Source organism: Sander vitreus, chromosome 23 (genome assembly GCF_031162955.1).
Source record: "Sander vitreus isolate 19-12246 chromosome 23, sanVit1, whole genome shotgun sequence".
Lineage (NCBI taxonomy): Eukaryota > Metazoa > Chordata > Actinopteri > Perciformes > Percidae > Sander > Sander vitreus.
The window spans coordinates 6,559,266-6,574,987 of record NC_135877.1 but is presented as its reverse complement, the minus strand read 5'-3'; the positions used below and the strand labels follow the sequence as shown (position 1 = coordinate 6,574,987).

General features: G+C 39.6%; 2 protein-coding genes across 6 annotated transcripts in view; one reads left to right on the top strand and one right to left on the bottom strand.

Moving 5' to 3' along the window:
* plxnc1 (plexin C1) overlaps positions 1–8,140 on the top strand; it is a 40,562-nt gene extending 32,422 nt beyond the window's left edge. For both annotated transcript variants that reach the window (XM_078242651.1, XM_078242650.1), the window contains exons 29-31: positions 2,611–2,751; positions 2,831–2,905; positions 3,858–8,140. In XM_078242651.1, coding sequence (XP_078098777.1) covers positions 2,611–2,751; positions 2,831–2,905; positions 3,858–3,962 — 321 coding nt within the window. In that variant the 3' untranslated portion in view covers positions 3,963–8,140. The remainder of the gene's footprint in view (positions 1–2,610; positions 2,752–2,830; positions 2,906–3,857) is intronic.
* cep83 (centrosomal protein 83) lies at positions 4,111–15,346 on the bottom strand. 4 transcript variants are annotated; one of them, XM_078242652.1, is made up of 16 exons: positions 15,016–15,343; positions 13,811–14,017; positions 13,081–13,231; positions 12,766–12,858; positions 12,021–12,152; positions 11,649–11,900; positions 11,340–11,471; positions 9,789–9,903; positions 9,290–9,434; positions 8,678–8,827; positions 8,161–8,236; positions 6,566–6,723; positions 6,274–6,403; positions 5,154–5,257; positions 4,780–4,939; positions 4,111–4,488 (listed from the first exon to the last, which is right to left on the bottom strand). In XM_078242652.1, exons 2-16 carry the CDS (start codon positions 14,008–14,010, stop codon positions 4,351–4,353), a joined length of 2,136 nt encoding a protein of 711 aa, XP_078098778.1. In that variant the 5' UTR covers positions 14,011–14,017; positions 15,016–15,343; the 3' UTR covers positions 4,111–4,350. The 4 variants fall into 4 exon arrangements, with proteins under 4 accessions (XP_078098778.1, XP_078098779.1, XP_078098781.1 ...); XM_078242653.1 differs by having other exon boundaries at positions 6,566–6,720; XM_078242655.1 differs by lacking the exons at positions 4,111–4,488; positions 5,154–5,257 and having other exon boundaries at positions 4,850–4,939; positions 15,016–15,345.
* Between the last annotated feature and the right edge of the window lie 376 nt (positions 15,347–15,722).

Genomic DNA, 15,722 nt, shown 5'->3' with positions numbered 1-15,722 from the left:
ATACTACACTATGGCTTTTTTATACTCTTTATTCGACATACTATACTATGGCTTTTTTATCTCTTTATTCGACATACTATCTTATGGCTTTTTTCGACATACTATGACTTTTTTATCTCTTTATTCGACATACTATACTATGGCTTTTTTTATCTCTTTATTTGACATACTATAGTATGGCTTTTTTCGACATACTATGGCTTTTTTTCGACATACTATACTATGACTTTTTTATCCCTTTTTTCAACATACTATACTATGGCTTTTTTATCACTTTTTTCGACATACTATACTATGAATTTTTTATCCCTTTTTTCAACATACTATACTATGGCTTTTTTATCACTTTTTTCGACATACTATACTATGAATTTTTTATCACTTTTTTCAACATACTATACTCTGGCTTTTTTTATCCCTTTTTTCGACACACTATACTATGGCTTTTTTATCGCTTTTTTTATCTCTTTATTCGACATACTATCGTATGGCTTTTTTCGACATACTATACTATGACTTTTTTTTATCTCTTTATTCAATATACTATGGCTTTTTTATCTCTTTATTCGACATACTATGGCTTTTTTCAACATACTATGTACTATGACGTTTGTATGAAGTAATTAAATCATGACATTAGAGTTTATTCAATTTAATTGTCAGTGCACAACAAAATGCAGTTCAACATCTTCAACATTAACAAGAAGTTAAAAAAGCCATACAGTGCAAAGTAATATTCAGAATACACTGTATGAGCATTATAAACAGTATTAAGTTCATATTTACAATCATTTTACAGTATGAACACAGTAACAGTTTAGCTATAAGTACATACTATATAGTCAGTGTTATTACAGGTCATACTAACAGTAGACTAAATACAGAATAAAGGTGACAGCTGAGGGGAAGAAGCTGTTCCTCAGCCTGCTGGTCTTGGAATGAAGAGTCCTGTAGCATCTCACAGTTTTCACCACCTTCTGCAGCTCTTTCCGGTCCAGTTGCCATGTCATATCATGGTGCAAAATATCTCAAAAAATGCAATAGTGTGCCAAAAAAGTCATAGCATGGTACATCGAATATAGTCGCAAAAATTAATAGTATAGTATGTCGAAGAAAGTGGTAAAAAAAACATAGTATAGTATGTTGAAAAAAGTGATTAAAAAAAGCCATAGTATAGTATGTCGAAAAAGTGATTAAAGCTATAGTGCGTAGTTCCTGTCACCCCCATGAGGAATTCTTAGTAATGACAGCAAAACTGTTGGCGCGTCTACATGCTACAAGCCTTCCGTGATCGTGCAGCACCCCCACCCCTCCTCTACGTAGTTGCTAGTAGCCAAGGAGGACACGGAGGATTAAAAAAACATGGATTCTTCAGAAGAGGTAATTATCCTTACTCAAGTTTCTGCACGCGAAAGTCACCATGTTCTCAACATAGCCATGCTGAGAAATTCAGGGAGTTTTGTGGAGCTGATAGTCTTAATTAGCTTTTTAGCAACTCATTTGGCAATGGCTTGAATGTAATGGACGTTCATTAATATCAAAAAGTTACGCACTGGAGCTTTAAAAAAGCCATAGTATTTTGGAAAAAAGTGATTAAGTCATAGTATAGTCAATTATTTATATAGCACCTTTCATTACATGTAAACCCAAAGTGCCTCACATAAAAACAAAATACCGCATATACATTAAAACAAAGCATTGTCGAAAAAAAGTAACAAAAAGTGTGATATAAAAGCCACAGTGTATATATGTAAAAAAAAAAAAAAGTGATTAAAAACGGCATAGTAAGTATGTCGAAAAAAAATCAAACATCATAGTATTGTATAGAGACAATCGCGTGCTCCATTGAGTTAAATACCGAGAAGGTGCCTCATTGTCAAATATGTCTGCTAGCAAACAGAAAAATGCCTAAAAGCTTCTGTGTGGTGACATTTGCTACCAACAATGTAAAGAACCCAGAACTAAAGTTTTTATAAGCCGTCGAACTGAAAAACTGGAGACATGAGGAATCGGCAGGGAGAATGGAAAGACTGTGGTCCTGACACAAAACTTAACGATATGCCCGACATTACGTTTGCAACAGGCATTTTGTTATCAAGTCAAATATCCAAATGTCAGTTTTAGGCTAACTATATTTCTGTAAGTTAAGCTAACACGTAACGTCGGGCACTTGATGGTTAGGTTAGTGTCAGGATCCCCCAGTTTCCTCATTCTTCCTGCCGACTAATCACGTCTGTATCCACTTTTGTCTTCATAAAAGCTCAGTTTTTCCGGTCGACAGGTAATAAGAACACCACCCTACAGTTTTCAGGCACCTTCCCGCAATAAAAGTCAATGGAGAGCAGCGAGCTGTTTACCCCTCCGGTGGGGTGGGACTTAAATGCGCTCTGTCTCTATGTTGAAAAAAATCATTATATAGTAGGCTATGTCAAAAAGTCATAGTATAGCATTTTGAAGAAAGTAGAAAAAAGCTATAGTATATCGAAGAAAGTCATAAAAATACTTTTTACAACATACTATACTATGACCTTTTAATGGACACCCTGAGGCAAAATCATGCAAGTAAAGAGGTTTTGCATCTATGCATACACTGTCCTTTTTGTGTTCCAGAATGCACCAACCAACAAGCTCCTCTATGCCAAAGACATCCCAAAGTTTAAACAGGAAGTAAAGGCTTACTACAAGCAGATCAGAGACCAGTCACCAATCACAGATTTGGAATTCAAGGAATTCCTGCAGGAAGAGTCAAAGGTAATGTCCATTTCAGTACATCTTTACAAATTGGCACCATGAAGACTAGCAGTGAACGAATAACTGTTTTTTGTTTCAGAAACATGAAAACGAGTTCAACGAAGCTGCAGCCCTCAGAGAGCTCTACAAATTCATTCAGAGATACTTCATAGAGGTCAGTTCTTTTCATCTCAAGACTAGCTCACACACATTTTTGTCTTTTCTACATCACAAAAAGTAGTATAAGGTTATAAATAAAAAAAAGTATTTATACTTGTGGATTCAGGGTCACGATAACTGGTTTTGTTTATACATATCTCATCTATGGGCTGCATCGAAGATGTTGACAGCACAAGCCAAGAGTCAGTTCCCTTGTGAAACCGTGAGTCACGTGAGAGACGCTTTTGTGTAGAGGAAATGAGATTTCTTCTGATTTCCTGTTGTCATGTCACCTGCATGAAACCTTTTTAATGAGCATTACAGTGAAATAAAAACTCTTCGGATCTACACGGTTCACGTGGATGACATTTTCGCCGAAAAGCGACTAGATTATGACCATAGACCATCAATGGACAACGCATCCAGTTCAGCGAAGTGCTGCAAATGCTGAAGTGCCTTAAATCTGCATTCTATCTGAATTGCAGCAGGGGGTGACACGTGCAAAAGGAGGTCGGTTTCTGTAGTAAGTCTATGAGAAAGTGACCCATTTCTCACTTTAAACTTTTTCATGAGTTTGGTCTCAATCACTAGTTTTAAGTCTTCTGCAACACAGAATGATCATGTTTTGAATTATGGTCTCGATTTTAAAATCGGCGATAAAGCAGGGGGGTGTTTTAGGGCGTGGCTATGTTGTGATTGCCAGTGAAAGTGTGTAACGTAACGTGGCTCCTCCCTCTCGTCTAAAATCGTCACATCCGCAACCAGGATGGCTGCGCCCGTAACGGCAAACTCGACTCATAGCAGATCTCCACAAACCAAAGGGTGACGTCACACATGCTCTGTCCATTAATATACAGTCTAGGGTTATGACAGACTGACAGTATTTTGACGAGATTGAAGAAGTGGTGTTTTATTGCCTCCAAAATGTCTTACAAAAGCTTTTTTGGTTATGTTTGCCTTTTCTACAGATCAAAGAGAAGCTGGACCAAAACGGAGCCCCTGCTGAGCTGACAGAACTACTACATCATGTTAAAAAATCATTTGATGGACTAAAAAGTTGCTCCTGGAACTGAAGTCTTTTTACTCATATGAAGTAACTGAATGACATGGTAAGATGGAGAGGAGCTGCGAATATGATTTCATGAGTCAATGGGGAGTTTTGACACATCAGGGCAGAAAACCATATAGGGAAGTTTGAAGATACTAAAATGAGGCACAAAACATTATGCAGTTCTTTTTTTAATCAACTACTCTGTAAAAACAAGTGGCTAACCTGTGTTGCTGCACTGCATTCAGAGCAAACATGTAAACAAAACACCTCAATACAAAGCAAACCCTGAGGATGTCATGGTACATTTTGAAAATGGCAAGCCATTCTCATTTCCATTTTTATAAAAACCCTGCCAGTGATGTGATTTCACTGTATTTTAAATGCAAGTCCAATAGGAAGTAGTGTGGGGATCAGAGATCAGGCAGGGGAGTGGGGTCCTGGCCTCTGTGCACCAGAGAGCCCAGTTCCTCCAGCTGCTGCTGCTGGGCACTTTCCAGGTCCTCCAGCCTGCGATGGAGCAAAGACAGCTCCCTCTGATGCTGCTCCTCCTGCCACACGGAGGGAAAAACAAGCTAAGGTTACAAAAACAGCCTTCACACCAACACAGGCCTTATGACTTTCACACAATGGAAACCCAACTAGTGTGGCTGTGGGGAGTTTAACCAGTAAACCTCTGTTTACTATTTGGTGTTAATTTCTAACTACATAACATGTATACTGTTGCTTCTGCTTTGTCACTTTAGGAATGCCCTTTAACACTGAGCTTATTGCATTCTGGTGTAAAAACTGCTCTCTGTGCATCTTCAATTCAACTATTTACATGGCCTTTTCATACTTACTGGAATGTTGGCGAAGGGGGTGGGTGAGGTTAGGAAGGGGGGGCCGGCACTGTAGGGACCCTGGCCGCCCAATAGGAGGCGTCGAAACTCATTATTTCGTCGCTGCAGCTCCTTCAATCGCCTGTTGAGTTGAGCGTGCTCCTCTGAGAAAGATGAACGTCTGGACAGTGAGGGAAAAAGAAATGGGTGTGTTAGCCAGACATGCCTGTAATTGGAGTTTCCGTATGGATGATTAAAAAGATCGAATTGAAGTGTGTTGAATATTTCACACAGAACTTCACTTTCCAAAGAAATATCAAAAGAGCTAGGGTGACATTAAAGTTCCTGGCAGGTTAGCCTAACTATTATTTCATAAAATGAGACTTAAAGTTTACTTTTTGGCTGCGGCAGCTTCCAGTTCCAGCTCTTCTATCTTGGCCTCCTGCAACTGGATCTTATCTTGCAGTCTCTTCTCTTTGTTCTCTGTCAGTGTTTTTCTCTGAGACAGACAGAGACAAATTCAAGTCTCTCTTAAAGGGTAAATTTTGTTTTTTCAACTTTGACCCCATTTTCCTTCTTTTTGTGTGTGTAAGATGCTGATGGGAACAATCTCTGAAATTGGTCCAGTATATCACTGCAACGGCAAAACAAGCTACAATGTAAGTTATTGGATTGTGCACCTTCATTTACGTACACAAAAAGCCAGATCATTGTTCCAAGTGTCTGACAAAATTATGGAAAGGATCCCTACAGAGGTCGACCTTTCATTGAAGAGTAAGATACTTTTAACATAAAAAGATCCCTGAAATTGCTATCACCAAACTCCATTTAAATAAAGAGGAATTTTATCATTATAAAATACACTTCAAAGTCGAGAGAAAAGCCATCTTCGTTGGTCATTTACCACTCTAGTTTGGTTGAAATAAACCCTTCATTTACAGATTTACATATAGAAATATGCTGGATCTACACATGCTAAAAGTGTTGTTTATTTGAATGGAGTCTGGTGGGTTTAGCGATAACACTCTCGGAGCCATTTCTGGTTAAACAAAAAGGTCTCTCTGTAAGGATCCTTTCCATAATGTAGTCAGACACTTAGAATAACAATCTGAGCCTGTCGTGGACAAAATTGGCGATGCACATGTGCTCCATAGGATTACATTGCACCCCAGTTCGCAGCTGACGGTTACAGCGTTCTCGCTCAACACTGGACCAATTTCAAAGATTTTTGTTCACATTAGTCACTTAACTACAAATGCATGGGCAAATAGGGTCCAGGTTGAAAACAAAAAAACTAAAACGATATTACCCTTTAAAGACCATTTCAAGGTTACAATGCTAAAAATGACACCAAGATAATATGGGCTCACAGAGTCCTCTTGAGAACTCCTCCATACTAACCCTATTCTGAAACAAATAGGAGGCAACATGTAGCACAAACAAACCTCTTTGAAAAGTATTTGATGCATTCTCACAATCTGCTGAAACTGAAGACATTGGAATGAGCAGCAGTACCTTCTTCTGGGCAACCGCTGCCCTCTGCAGTTTCTCTTTGACCTGAGAGTATTTCTGCTGCAGCTCAGCTTCTCGCTCCTGCAGCTTGTGTTTCTCCTCCAGCCACTCAACCCGACGGTCCTCCACCAGTCTGGAGGAGGAACAACACACAGAGTAGAAAAAGGGGCAGAAGAGAGTATTTTAATTGAGGTGTAATTAAAGCATTGCGTTATTTCAAGATGCATGATTTGATGTTAGCAATTATCTAACAAAGGGTGAGCGGGATTGTTTGAAGACAGACCAGCAGACGTACCTCTCTGCCTCGTGTTGGCTCCTCTCAGCCTGGGCTCGGGCTGTCCTCAGATCCTCCCTGAGTCTGTCTAGTGTTTCTCTCAGTCGCTGGTTTGTCTCCATCAGGTCACTTTCAGAGTGAGCCAGCGTCCCCAGCTGGACACCCAGTTCCTGGTTCTGCTGTTGGGTCAAACAAAGATCAGCCATTCAAACTCCCCGCGGGTCCTTAACAAGTCTTAAGGTCATAAGATGTATTAAATTAGCTGACCGTGTTTTTAAGATGATGGGGTAATTTGTTGCCGATGATCTACCGTAAATCACCCAACGTGTCTTCGGTTACCTCACTTCGTAGCCATTTGTAACGTTAGTCTATAAGAGATATTTAGCTCCTGTACGTCCGCGAAATTCACACGTAGAAGCTATTTTTAACATAGTGATCCAAACAATTCCAGTAACAGTTAACTTCAGAGCGCGAGTCGTTTAAAACGAATCACTATAAATATGTTGAAGAGTTTCTATGTGGTTCCTGATTTATTTTTATGAATACAAATGTTTCACAAGTAGTTTTTGATTAAATTCTGTGATGTTGACATGGCAGAGTGATATTTTGTGATGAGCCTGGTGTGCTGTCATCATGGATGTATTGGCCGTCATGTTGACTTGAGCACATTCTACATATCTAGTTGACCATTCAGATTGCCTTTTCTAATCTACTCATAATTTTTGTTTTGTTTTTGAGGACGCACGAGGACTATAAGGATGTTGTTAAGCTATTAAGTTAGTTAATAATCTTATTGAGCGAGTGAGATTTTTTTTAAAAACGCCAGCACAACAGACTTTCTTGAACAATAACATGACATGCTGGAGGACCTGTGGGGAAAAGAAGGCAAATCATTATCATGTGTTTTGGCAGTGCCCTTTACTTCTGGTCTACTGGAAACTAATTAAACCCTTTATGTAAAAGGTGGTATTCCCACTCAAGTTTGAGACTCTGTTGAGACCAGAAACTGTTAAGGGATTTGTAAACAAGTATATGTTTAATATTGTGTTGATGGCCAGTAAGAAAGCCCTCACAAGAAAGTGGTTGACAACTGATGTACCCAAGGTTGAAGATTGGTTCGAGGTTATCCACGACATTTATGTGATGGAGAAGCTCACTTTTACTGTAAGACTTGAACGAGATGCATTTAAAAACTGTCGGGGCATTCTGGGTTGAATCGATATCCTCACTTACATCAGACATTACTTAATTCATAATGATCTCATTTTTACATTTACTCCCCCTAATTTTTGGTTTAAGCTACTCAAATGTTTTTTTTTCCAAGAGTACATATTTTCAGCCTCTTTCTTTCATACTAACTGTATTTTCTTTTTTTCACTATTTTATTTATTGTGTCTACTTGTATAACCAACTTTTTCTTTTTCCTTTCACTCATTTATTTTCTCTGGATTTTCGATTATGTTTAAGTATTTCATTCAATTTTTTTCTATGTATATATTTTTCAGAAAAAGATGCATATTTGTTGTGCTGTATTATGTACACCAATGTGTTCCTAATAAACATTTGAAGAATAAAAAAAAATGGTGCAGGAAATAACGCTGAGGTAGTTGACTTACCTGCTGTAGATCAGCAATCTCTGCTTTCTGTCTCTCAAGCTCCTCAAGCTGTGAGCTTTGCTGCTGAAGTTTGCTTCTGTAAAAACACAAAAAAGTGTCATTAATAATACAAATAAGGATCTTATACCTAACATGAATTTTGTGCTGTAATTTTCACTCGACAAATTACTAAATAATGGTGTAGAAGACAAACCTTAACAAGCTGGCTAAGTCTAAGCTTGACACCATTTGTTTAGAGCAGTTGCCCACATACATTTGCATAGGAACAGAATCAAAGAGGCAAAGAGCCTAACAGAAGGGCAAAGAGGCCAACAAGGAAACAGGAGAGGCTTCTGAACTATGTCACAGGGCCAACAACAGACATTATGTGCACTAATCTCAAACTCTTGTTTCCTTTCATTTAAAAATGAATAAACTTATAGGTAGTTATGATGTCAACACTTAGCTAAAGCAAAGCAGACCACAATGGTGGATGTTAAATAAACATGTTGATTGTAACATTCAGTAGAAAGCTGACCTCAGGTTTTGTAGTTCCTTGCGGGCTGACTCCTCTCCTTGTTGGGTGCTACGAAGGCGCTCCTCCCATTCCTCCATCTGGGCGTGGTCTGTAGCATCCTGCAGGGCCCTCTGCTGTTCCAGAGCAGCAAGACGGTTCTCCACCTCCAACCTAACAACCGAAAACAATAGAAAATCCTATCAAAATAAATGTACACTAGCAGAAATATCAGAAGGAAAAACATGAGTTGCACAGTGGTAATAGAAATGATCTTTAAGATGCTTTATTGAACCAATGAGGCATTGAAATTGTCCAAGTTGCTGGAATGATTGTCGGTCTCTAAATATTTTAACTTTTGTGCGTCTCTCTCTCTCGTTATCAATCGAGTATTGATTGGTCAGTAGGCGGTGCTTTTACACCAGTTGATCTCTAATCTCCAACTTAACCTGCTGGTTAGGTGTTCAGCATAAGTTACCACGGCGATTGAACTCGATCACAACTAATCCACCTTCGTAGTACAGAAAACCCTGGGTTGAACCTAAAGTTAGCTCGTTAACGCCAAATCTCGCTTCGTAATACAGGCCTCTGGTGACTGATATCAGTAACTGAAATAAAACAAAAGGTGATTCTCACTTTTCCTCGTGCAAGGTTGCAGTTTTGCGGAACTCCTCCTCGCGGGCGGACTGGACCTTCCTGACCAACTCCCTCTCTTTCTCCAGCAGAACTTCCTTGTGTCGCGCCACTGCAGCCTTCAACACCTCCACGTCTGCCTGCAGACCTGAGACACACGAGTTATCATGAGAATCTGAGGGGATGGGGTTGATACACACTGTAAAAAATGTATAAACATGTAATATTCTTCTTTGGAGACAAAGGATACATATAACCTGACATGTGAAAGTCTGGATTAGTTGATTTATTTGTAAATAAACTCTTGACTAGTCATTATCATAAGAAACAAAGTACAACATGGAATCAGTTGCGCTGTCAACTTAGCGCTTACTTTCCTAGACAGGAAGTCGAATATGGGAAAGGGAAAGGGGTATTGAATTAAAAAAAAAGAAAAAATTAAATATGGAGACAAGCAGAAAGGCATTAGCTTGTACTGTAGATGTGTGTGTGTTCTCCATACCGTCAATCTGTCCCTGCAGTGCGTCTCTCTCCCTCTCCAACTCCCCTTTGGAGCGTGCACACTCCAGTTTGACACTGGCCACCTCCAGTTTATGTGAATGCTTCAGGCTTTCAATCTGAGAACCAGAAAAACCCATAACTAGGTAATCTCAGATCTGTTTTTTTTTTTTTTCCAAGCTGTGTCTCAATGTGTACGTAGAGCTGTAACAATTCCAAATGTTGCTGTACAATTAATTGTCTCAGAAATAATTGTGATTAACAATATCATTTTCTTTCAGTCAAATTAAAAAATATATTTATTTATTACCTTTTCAAACAAATTCAAGTTTTGAATGAACCCAATGATACATATTTTGGTTACATCACTGTCATGTGACCCATATAATGTAATAACACAAGTACACACACACACATTATGAAAGTCAAGTTATAGACCTCTTTTTAAGGCCAGCCTGCGCTATTAGGATATGTATGCTGCATGGATGCCACATGAATGAATACATTGTTATATGACTATAAAGACAAAAGAAAAACTAAATGGAAATTTAATCTGACAGAAATGTATTGAAATCACAGAGAACAATCATTAAAAAGACTTGGCTTTTGGAAATTGTTATTTCAAGTCTTGGCGGTCAGGGGAAACTGTTTGTTATTTTATCTGTAACTAAATACAAATAAAACCAGGGCTTTATCTGACCTGCCTGTGTCTGCCTACATACACATACAAGCCCTCCTGCGTGTATCAGGTTATTGGCAGGTTATCAGGTCTATTGGCTGAGCAAGCTCCCCGTCTCCTGACATGACCTCATGTGATTGGTCAAGGCAGTCAGCAGCCAAGATGCCGGCTTGCGGTAAAAAATTGAATTTCATACAAAAAAAGATGGCCAAATAACCGCTCAGTCGTAAATTTATCATTTTGGAATTATTGTGTAAGTCTCTGAAAAGTCAATGAAGATTCAGGTCAGATTGCTAAGCCTCTGGAAGGGCTATGAAGGCACCGAAGCCCTCTTTGGAAAGCCCCTGCTGTTAGCTACAATGCTAAAAGGACACGACAGCCAGCCAGAACAAGGCAAGGTTGAAGCGTCGCGGAGCAAAGAGAGATTACGTGACTACATTGATCTGGAGATATTAAAATAGGACATAAAACATGTAGTTTTGGCCTCGTTTGTTTGAGCGCTGTAAACAAAGAAATCGCGGGTAGCGATTATGTAACGATAGTTACAGGCCTATGTGTAGGTAGTGCAAAATGATATCATAAAGTATCTTTATAAATTTAACCGGGCCAGATTGGATTTTAGGCACAATTCATGACGACAAAACATACATTTGAATTAATGTTATGACAAGAACAGTTAAGAACACAAACTGTTGAGGTGAACAAAACCTAGATAGACAAAAAGGATTTAATTTTTCTTCATTACTGACAAACTTTTACAGCTTGACACATAACCCTTTCACTGATCCTGGCATGGAAGCCCAGACAGTGCTGTGTAATGAAATCATGGTGAATTAAGCGTCTCAGGGCGTGGTCAGAGCTAATGAAACAGCGTACCTGGCAGGTGAGGGAGTTGACCTCTCTCTCGGCTTTGTGCAGCCGTCCGGTGAGCTGGCTGTTCTGCTCGTGTGTCAGATGAAGCTCGCTCTCCATCCGCTCCAGCTGCAGACGCAACGACTGACGCTCTGCCTGTCACACCAACATCCAATCAGATCCAACAATCAACAAAAAAATGTTTATAGCTAAATCAAGGTAAAAAATAAAAAAGTGATCATCCAGCAGTTAAGTATAATTATAAAATAATTTCTGCAGCAATAAACAATAAGGTTTAACAGAAAAAAGCAAAAGAAAGTGCAGTTGCCTCACCTCCAGAGACTTGACAGCAGCCTGAGACTCTGTTAGTTGTCTGATCTGGATGCGCTGGACGTTCTCGGCCTGCTGGCCCGAGTTTTCTTTCTGGGCGCGAAGCTCTGCCACCTCTGCCTCCAGGCCCTTCAGTCGCAGGTGGAGCTGGGCTTTCTCCCTCAGCAGAGCCTCCACTCGTTTCCCATCACGCAGTGGGTCTAAACTCTGGTACTGAGCCACCAGCTCCTCCCTGTCCTTCTCCAGATGAGCAATCTAACAACAGGAAGGGGCATCATTTAAATTAGTCTCTACTTTTACCATTAGACATCAGTGTATACCGACACCTAGAAATGGCATAAACAACCGAAATGTTGACCAACCAAACAAGCCTACCTCTGCTTCATAGCGGATCCTTGTCTCCTCCAGTTTATGAGCATGTTCTTCTCTCTGGTGGTCAAACTGGGACTTGAGAAAGGTGAAGTCATACCGCAGCTTGTTGTACTCAGACCTGTACTTCTCTGTCTCCTACAAAGAACCACGAGTACACTTATTAACCCCAAATCAGTGAGAGGGAGGAGAGAGGGAGCAATCAAGCAGACAAAATGGAAATTAGCTGCTGTTCTCTGTATTGAAAGGATAATACCAGCATTTTTCCATTTTCATTTTGCAGCTGTTTATTTATGTACATTATTAACAACAAATTATATTTAGTGGCATACTCCATAACAGTAAACATGAAGGAACATTCTGTTTTAGCATTACTTCACATTATTTATTGTTTTATATCCTATATCCTTCCTGTCAATCATCACTCCCACAAGCGGTCACTTAGGTTTCCACAGTGAATTAAACCCTTAAAAAATCTATTTATTTTAATTTAGAACATCTTTGTTAGGGCAGGCCAATCATTCATGTCAAGCTAGGTTTAAAACACCTAAATTTAGATTCTAAAAATGTTGAAAAATATGATTTCATCCACATGCATTACATAACGGGGAACTGTACAATAGACATAAAATACAAGTAAATGGGTAGTGACTTTATCAATGACACTGGTGTTCTCTCATTAGGTACCGTTAATACACAAAAAAAAGGCATGGCACTTGAGTCCCATATATACAGAAACAGACAGACTAACCTCCTCCAGTTTATTGAACCTCTCTCTGACTGGAGCCTCCATCTCCTGCTGCACCTGAGCTCTGAGCAACTCCAGTCGCTGAGGGGTCATCACCTGGTACACACACACACAGTGGAAGTTAAGTTGCAGTGGCAATTTAAAAAAAAAAAAATAATAAAAAAAATTCAAACAAAAATCTCAACCACACCAGAAACAATTGTGTCCTTTTGTTTCAATTTCTGTAGTTCCCCGCTTTGGTCAATCAAAGAGCAGAAGAATTCATGATTCCCTCGTGGTTCATTGTGTGATAGTTTCTTCTTCTCAGGCTTAATTTACCTGCAGTCGAAGCTCCTCTAGCTCCCTGGTTTTGTCCAGCAGTTCTCCTCGGAGCTCAGCCAGCAACAGCTGCAGTTTCTCCTGCTGAGCCTGTCTGTCGCTCAGCAGGCGCTTCAGTTCACCCTGCGCCCGGGTAAACTCATCCTGCAAGCTGCAAGAAAGATGCTGGAACTGAGAGTGAGCACAGTAAACTACCAACAGATACCTGAACAATATGGGGAACTGAAGTATGATGCATGGTGAAAAACAGAATTTTGTTCTTAATGTGTGTGTGTAAAATTAGATACATTTGTGTATATATTACATTGAAAATGATTATTTCTTGTACTATACTGCCTGGAGAAGGCCACTTTCAAGCCCCTGGGGAGTTTTAGGCAATTCTCCTTCACATTCCCTTGCAAAATATATTTTGTATCCTTTTAATTTTTTGTATTTGTGTAAATAAAGCAACAAAATGAAAGTGCAATTAACAATTCAACTCTCTTTCTATTATAACTACAGACTTTGCCCTATAAAATTATAGCCAGTGTCAGTGTGGTTGATGATATGTGGTTATGGAGAGAGGTTTTCTTTTACACTGTTTTTTTCTACTCCTGCAACCATACAATCTTCATATATAAATTATCTCTTTTCTCCAGGGTTTGATTCAGTGTGTACCCTCATAATTAATATACAATATGAAACACAAGACAAGCACTACTTAAAAAGTTAATATTAAAATCAGAATTACCTGGCATGTTCAGCCTTAAGTGTCTGGTAGTTGGTCCTGTGGTTTTCACACTTCATCCTCTCATCGATTAGCATCTTCTGCAGCTCCATCTCTGCTCCTCCCAACCCCGCAGACAACCCCAGCATGGCTGCAGACTTCCCCATCCCAGGCTCCAGGTTTGGGAGGAGAGGTGCCGAATGGCCGATGGCAGAAGAGGTCATCTCACCTCTGGAGGTTAAGGGCCAGAGACAAAAGGAGATAAAGAAAAGCAGTGTGAACCAAGCAAATGAATTGCTGTGTCTCTATCCAAAAAAAAGAATAGGGGTTTTCAGTAAGCCTGTTCTTTAACAGTGACACAAACTGCCTGCACTTCCTCCAAGTGTGTTGAGGTGCTATTAGAGGGCAATAATCTGTCCTAGCTTTGTTGTCAGTTAGTTACCATGGTGGTGGCTTTGAGAAGAGTCCCCCAGCTACTCGTTAAAATTGCAACCTCTCAGCAGTCAATGCAAGGCTGTGAATCAAACTCAAGTGATTCGTTATCTCCACTCCATGGCTGCTGTGGGTCGCGGTCTGTGATTGCAACCCTTAAATCACTTCAGCCTACATCAAGCATCCTGTCTATCCCTGGGGCAATTTAAGACCAATGTCACTATGTCAGAATAAATCAACACAATAATTAATACAGAAATTTAGCTAGGTAACAGCTAGCTAGCTAAATCTGGTATGTGGGTCAAGAGTTGCAATTCCAATTTATAATGTACTTAGCTTGGCTCATATTTCAGGAGTTAGCTAACGGTGCAAACTGTCGTCCCAAACATACAAAAAACATAGCTAGAGTTGTTTTTAAATGTCGCGCCCTTATGCGAGCTCTATGTCCCGCGACATATGCTAGCTACTTTAGGGCGTCCGTTATTGGAAACTCACTGCTTGACATTTTCCTTGTAAAGTCAAGGCAATATACTCGAAACAAGCATTCACTGCCGTGAATTAGACAGGCATTCTCAATGGAAATGCAAACGACTAACAACTACTAAAGCTACACGGCTAAAGCTAACCTGTGAGCCAACTTTAGCTAGGCACTTTAGCTTGAAAACATGGCTAACGTTATGTACAACCCGGCGCATATTTGGCTTTTAAACAACGAATTACGACCCCATGAAGTATCATTAAACAACACTATAAGTTACTTCACAGATTTGAGCAGTTGACTGCCGAAAGCCACTTACCTTTTGTTGAAGGTGAAACTTTATTTCCTGCTTTCGGTTTGCTTCGCTAGCCAGCGCTAGCTAGCTAATCTGCAAACTACAAAATATGGGATCATGGGAATCTTTTTCCCAAGCGTATTTCTCTCGTTGAAAAAGACGTTGAAGACAATTTTCACAAAACCTTACCAAGACATCCATCCTGACTATATATATCAAGCTGTGTACATATTGCAATTACCACACAGTTGATAACTACATACTAAAGCTAAATGTTAGCTAAATTAAGTAGATATGTAGCTAAGCCTCTACAAGTACCCATGCACTAACTTGCATGGCAGCTGGTTCTCGCGAGATTAAGCGACAATCGCGGTATTCCCATTAATCTAATACATTAGGGCATATCTCGTCGTGTATCTCCTCCAGTCCTCCTACAACTACTAAAATCACCAGGTAACCGTGTCTTCAGCCCCCTTCCTTACATCCTGTACAGTGTTTGTACACTTTTAGCTGCTCACTCATCATTACATACTGCAATACTCTATTCCATTAATTCATGATAAATTAGTCTGTTGATATCCAGAAATACTGCAAAACGTAATGCACCTTGTTGTTAAACACTTTGGTTACTGCTTTTACAAAAGCTGAATGCAAGCCATATTGTTCTACAGGTCTTGGTTTATAATTTTACATGTCCCCAATGAGAACAAATGCAGCTGCATTACACACAA

What these genes read in the sequence shown, in the direction of transcription:
- cep83 (XM_078242652.1), bottom strand. Translation starts at nt 14,010, where the DNA reads ATGACCTCTTCTGCCATCGGCCATTCGGCACCTCTCCTCCCAAACCTG. An exon ending in GGATCCGCTATGAAGCAGAG is followed by an intron (nt 11,901 to 12,020) that starts GTAGGCTTGTTT and finishes TCCTGTTGTTAG; the next exon opens with ATTGCTCATCTGGAGAAGGA. An exon ending in CAGCGGTTGCCCAGAAGAAG is followed by an intron (nt 5,258 to 6,273) that starts GTACTGCTGCTC and finishes TGTCTGTCTCAG; the next exon opens with AGAAAAACACTGACAGAGAA.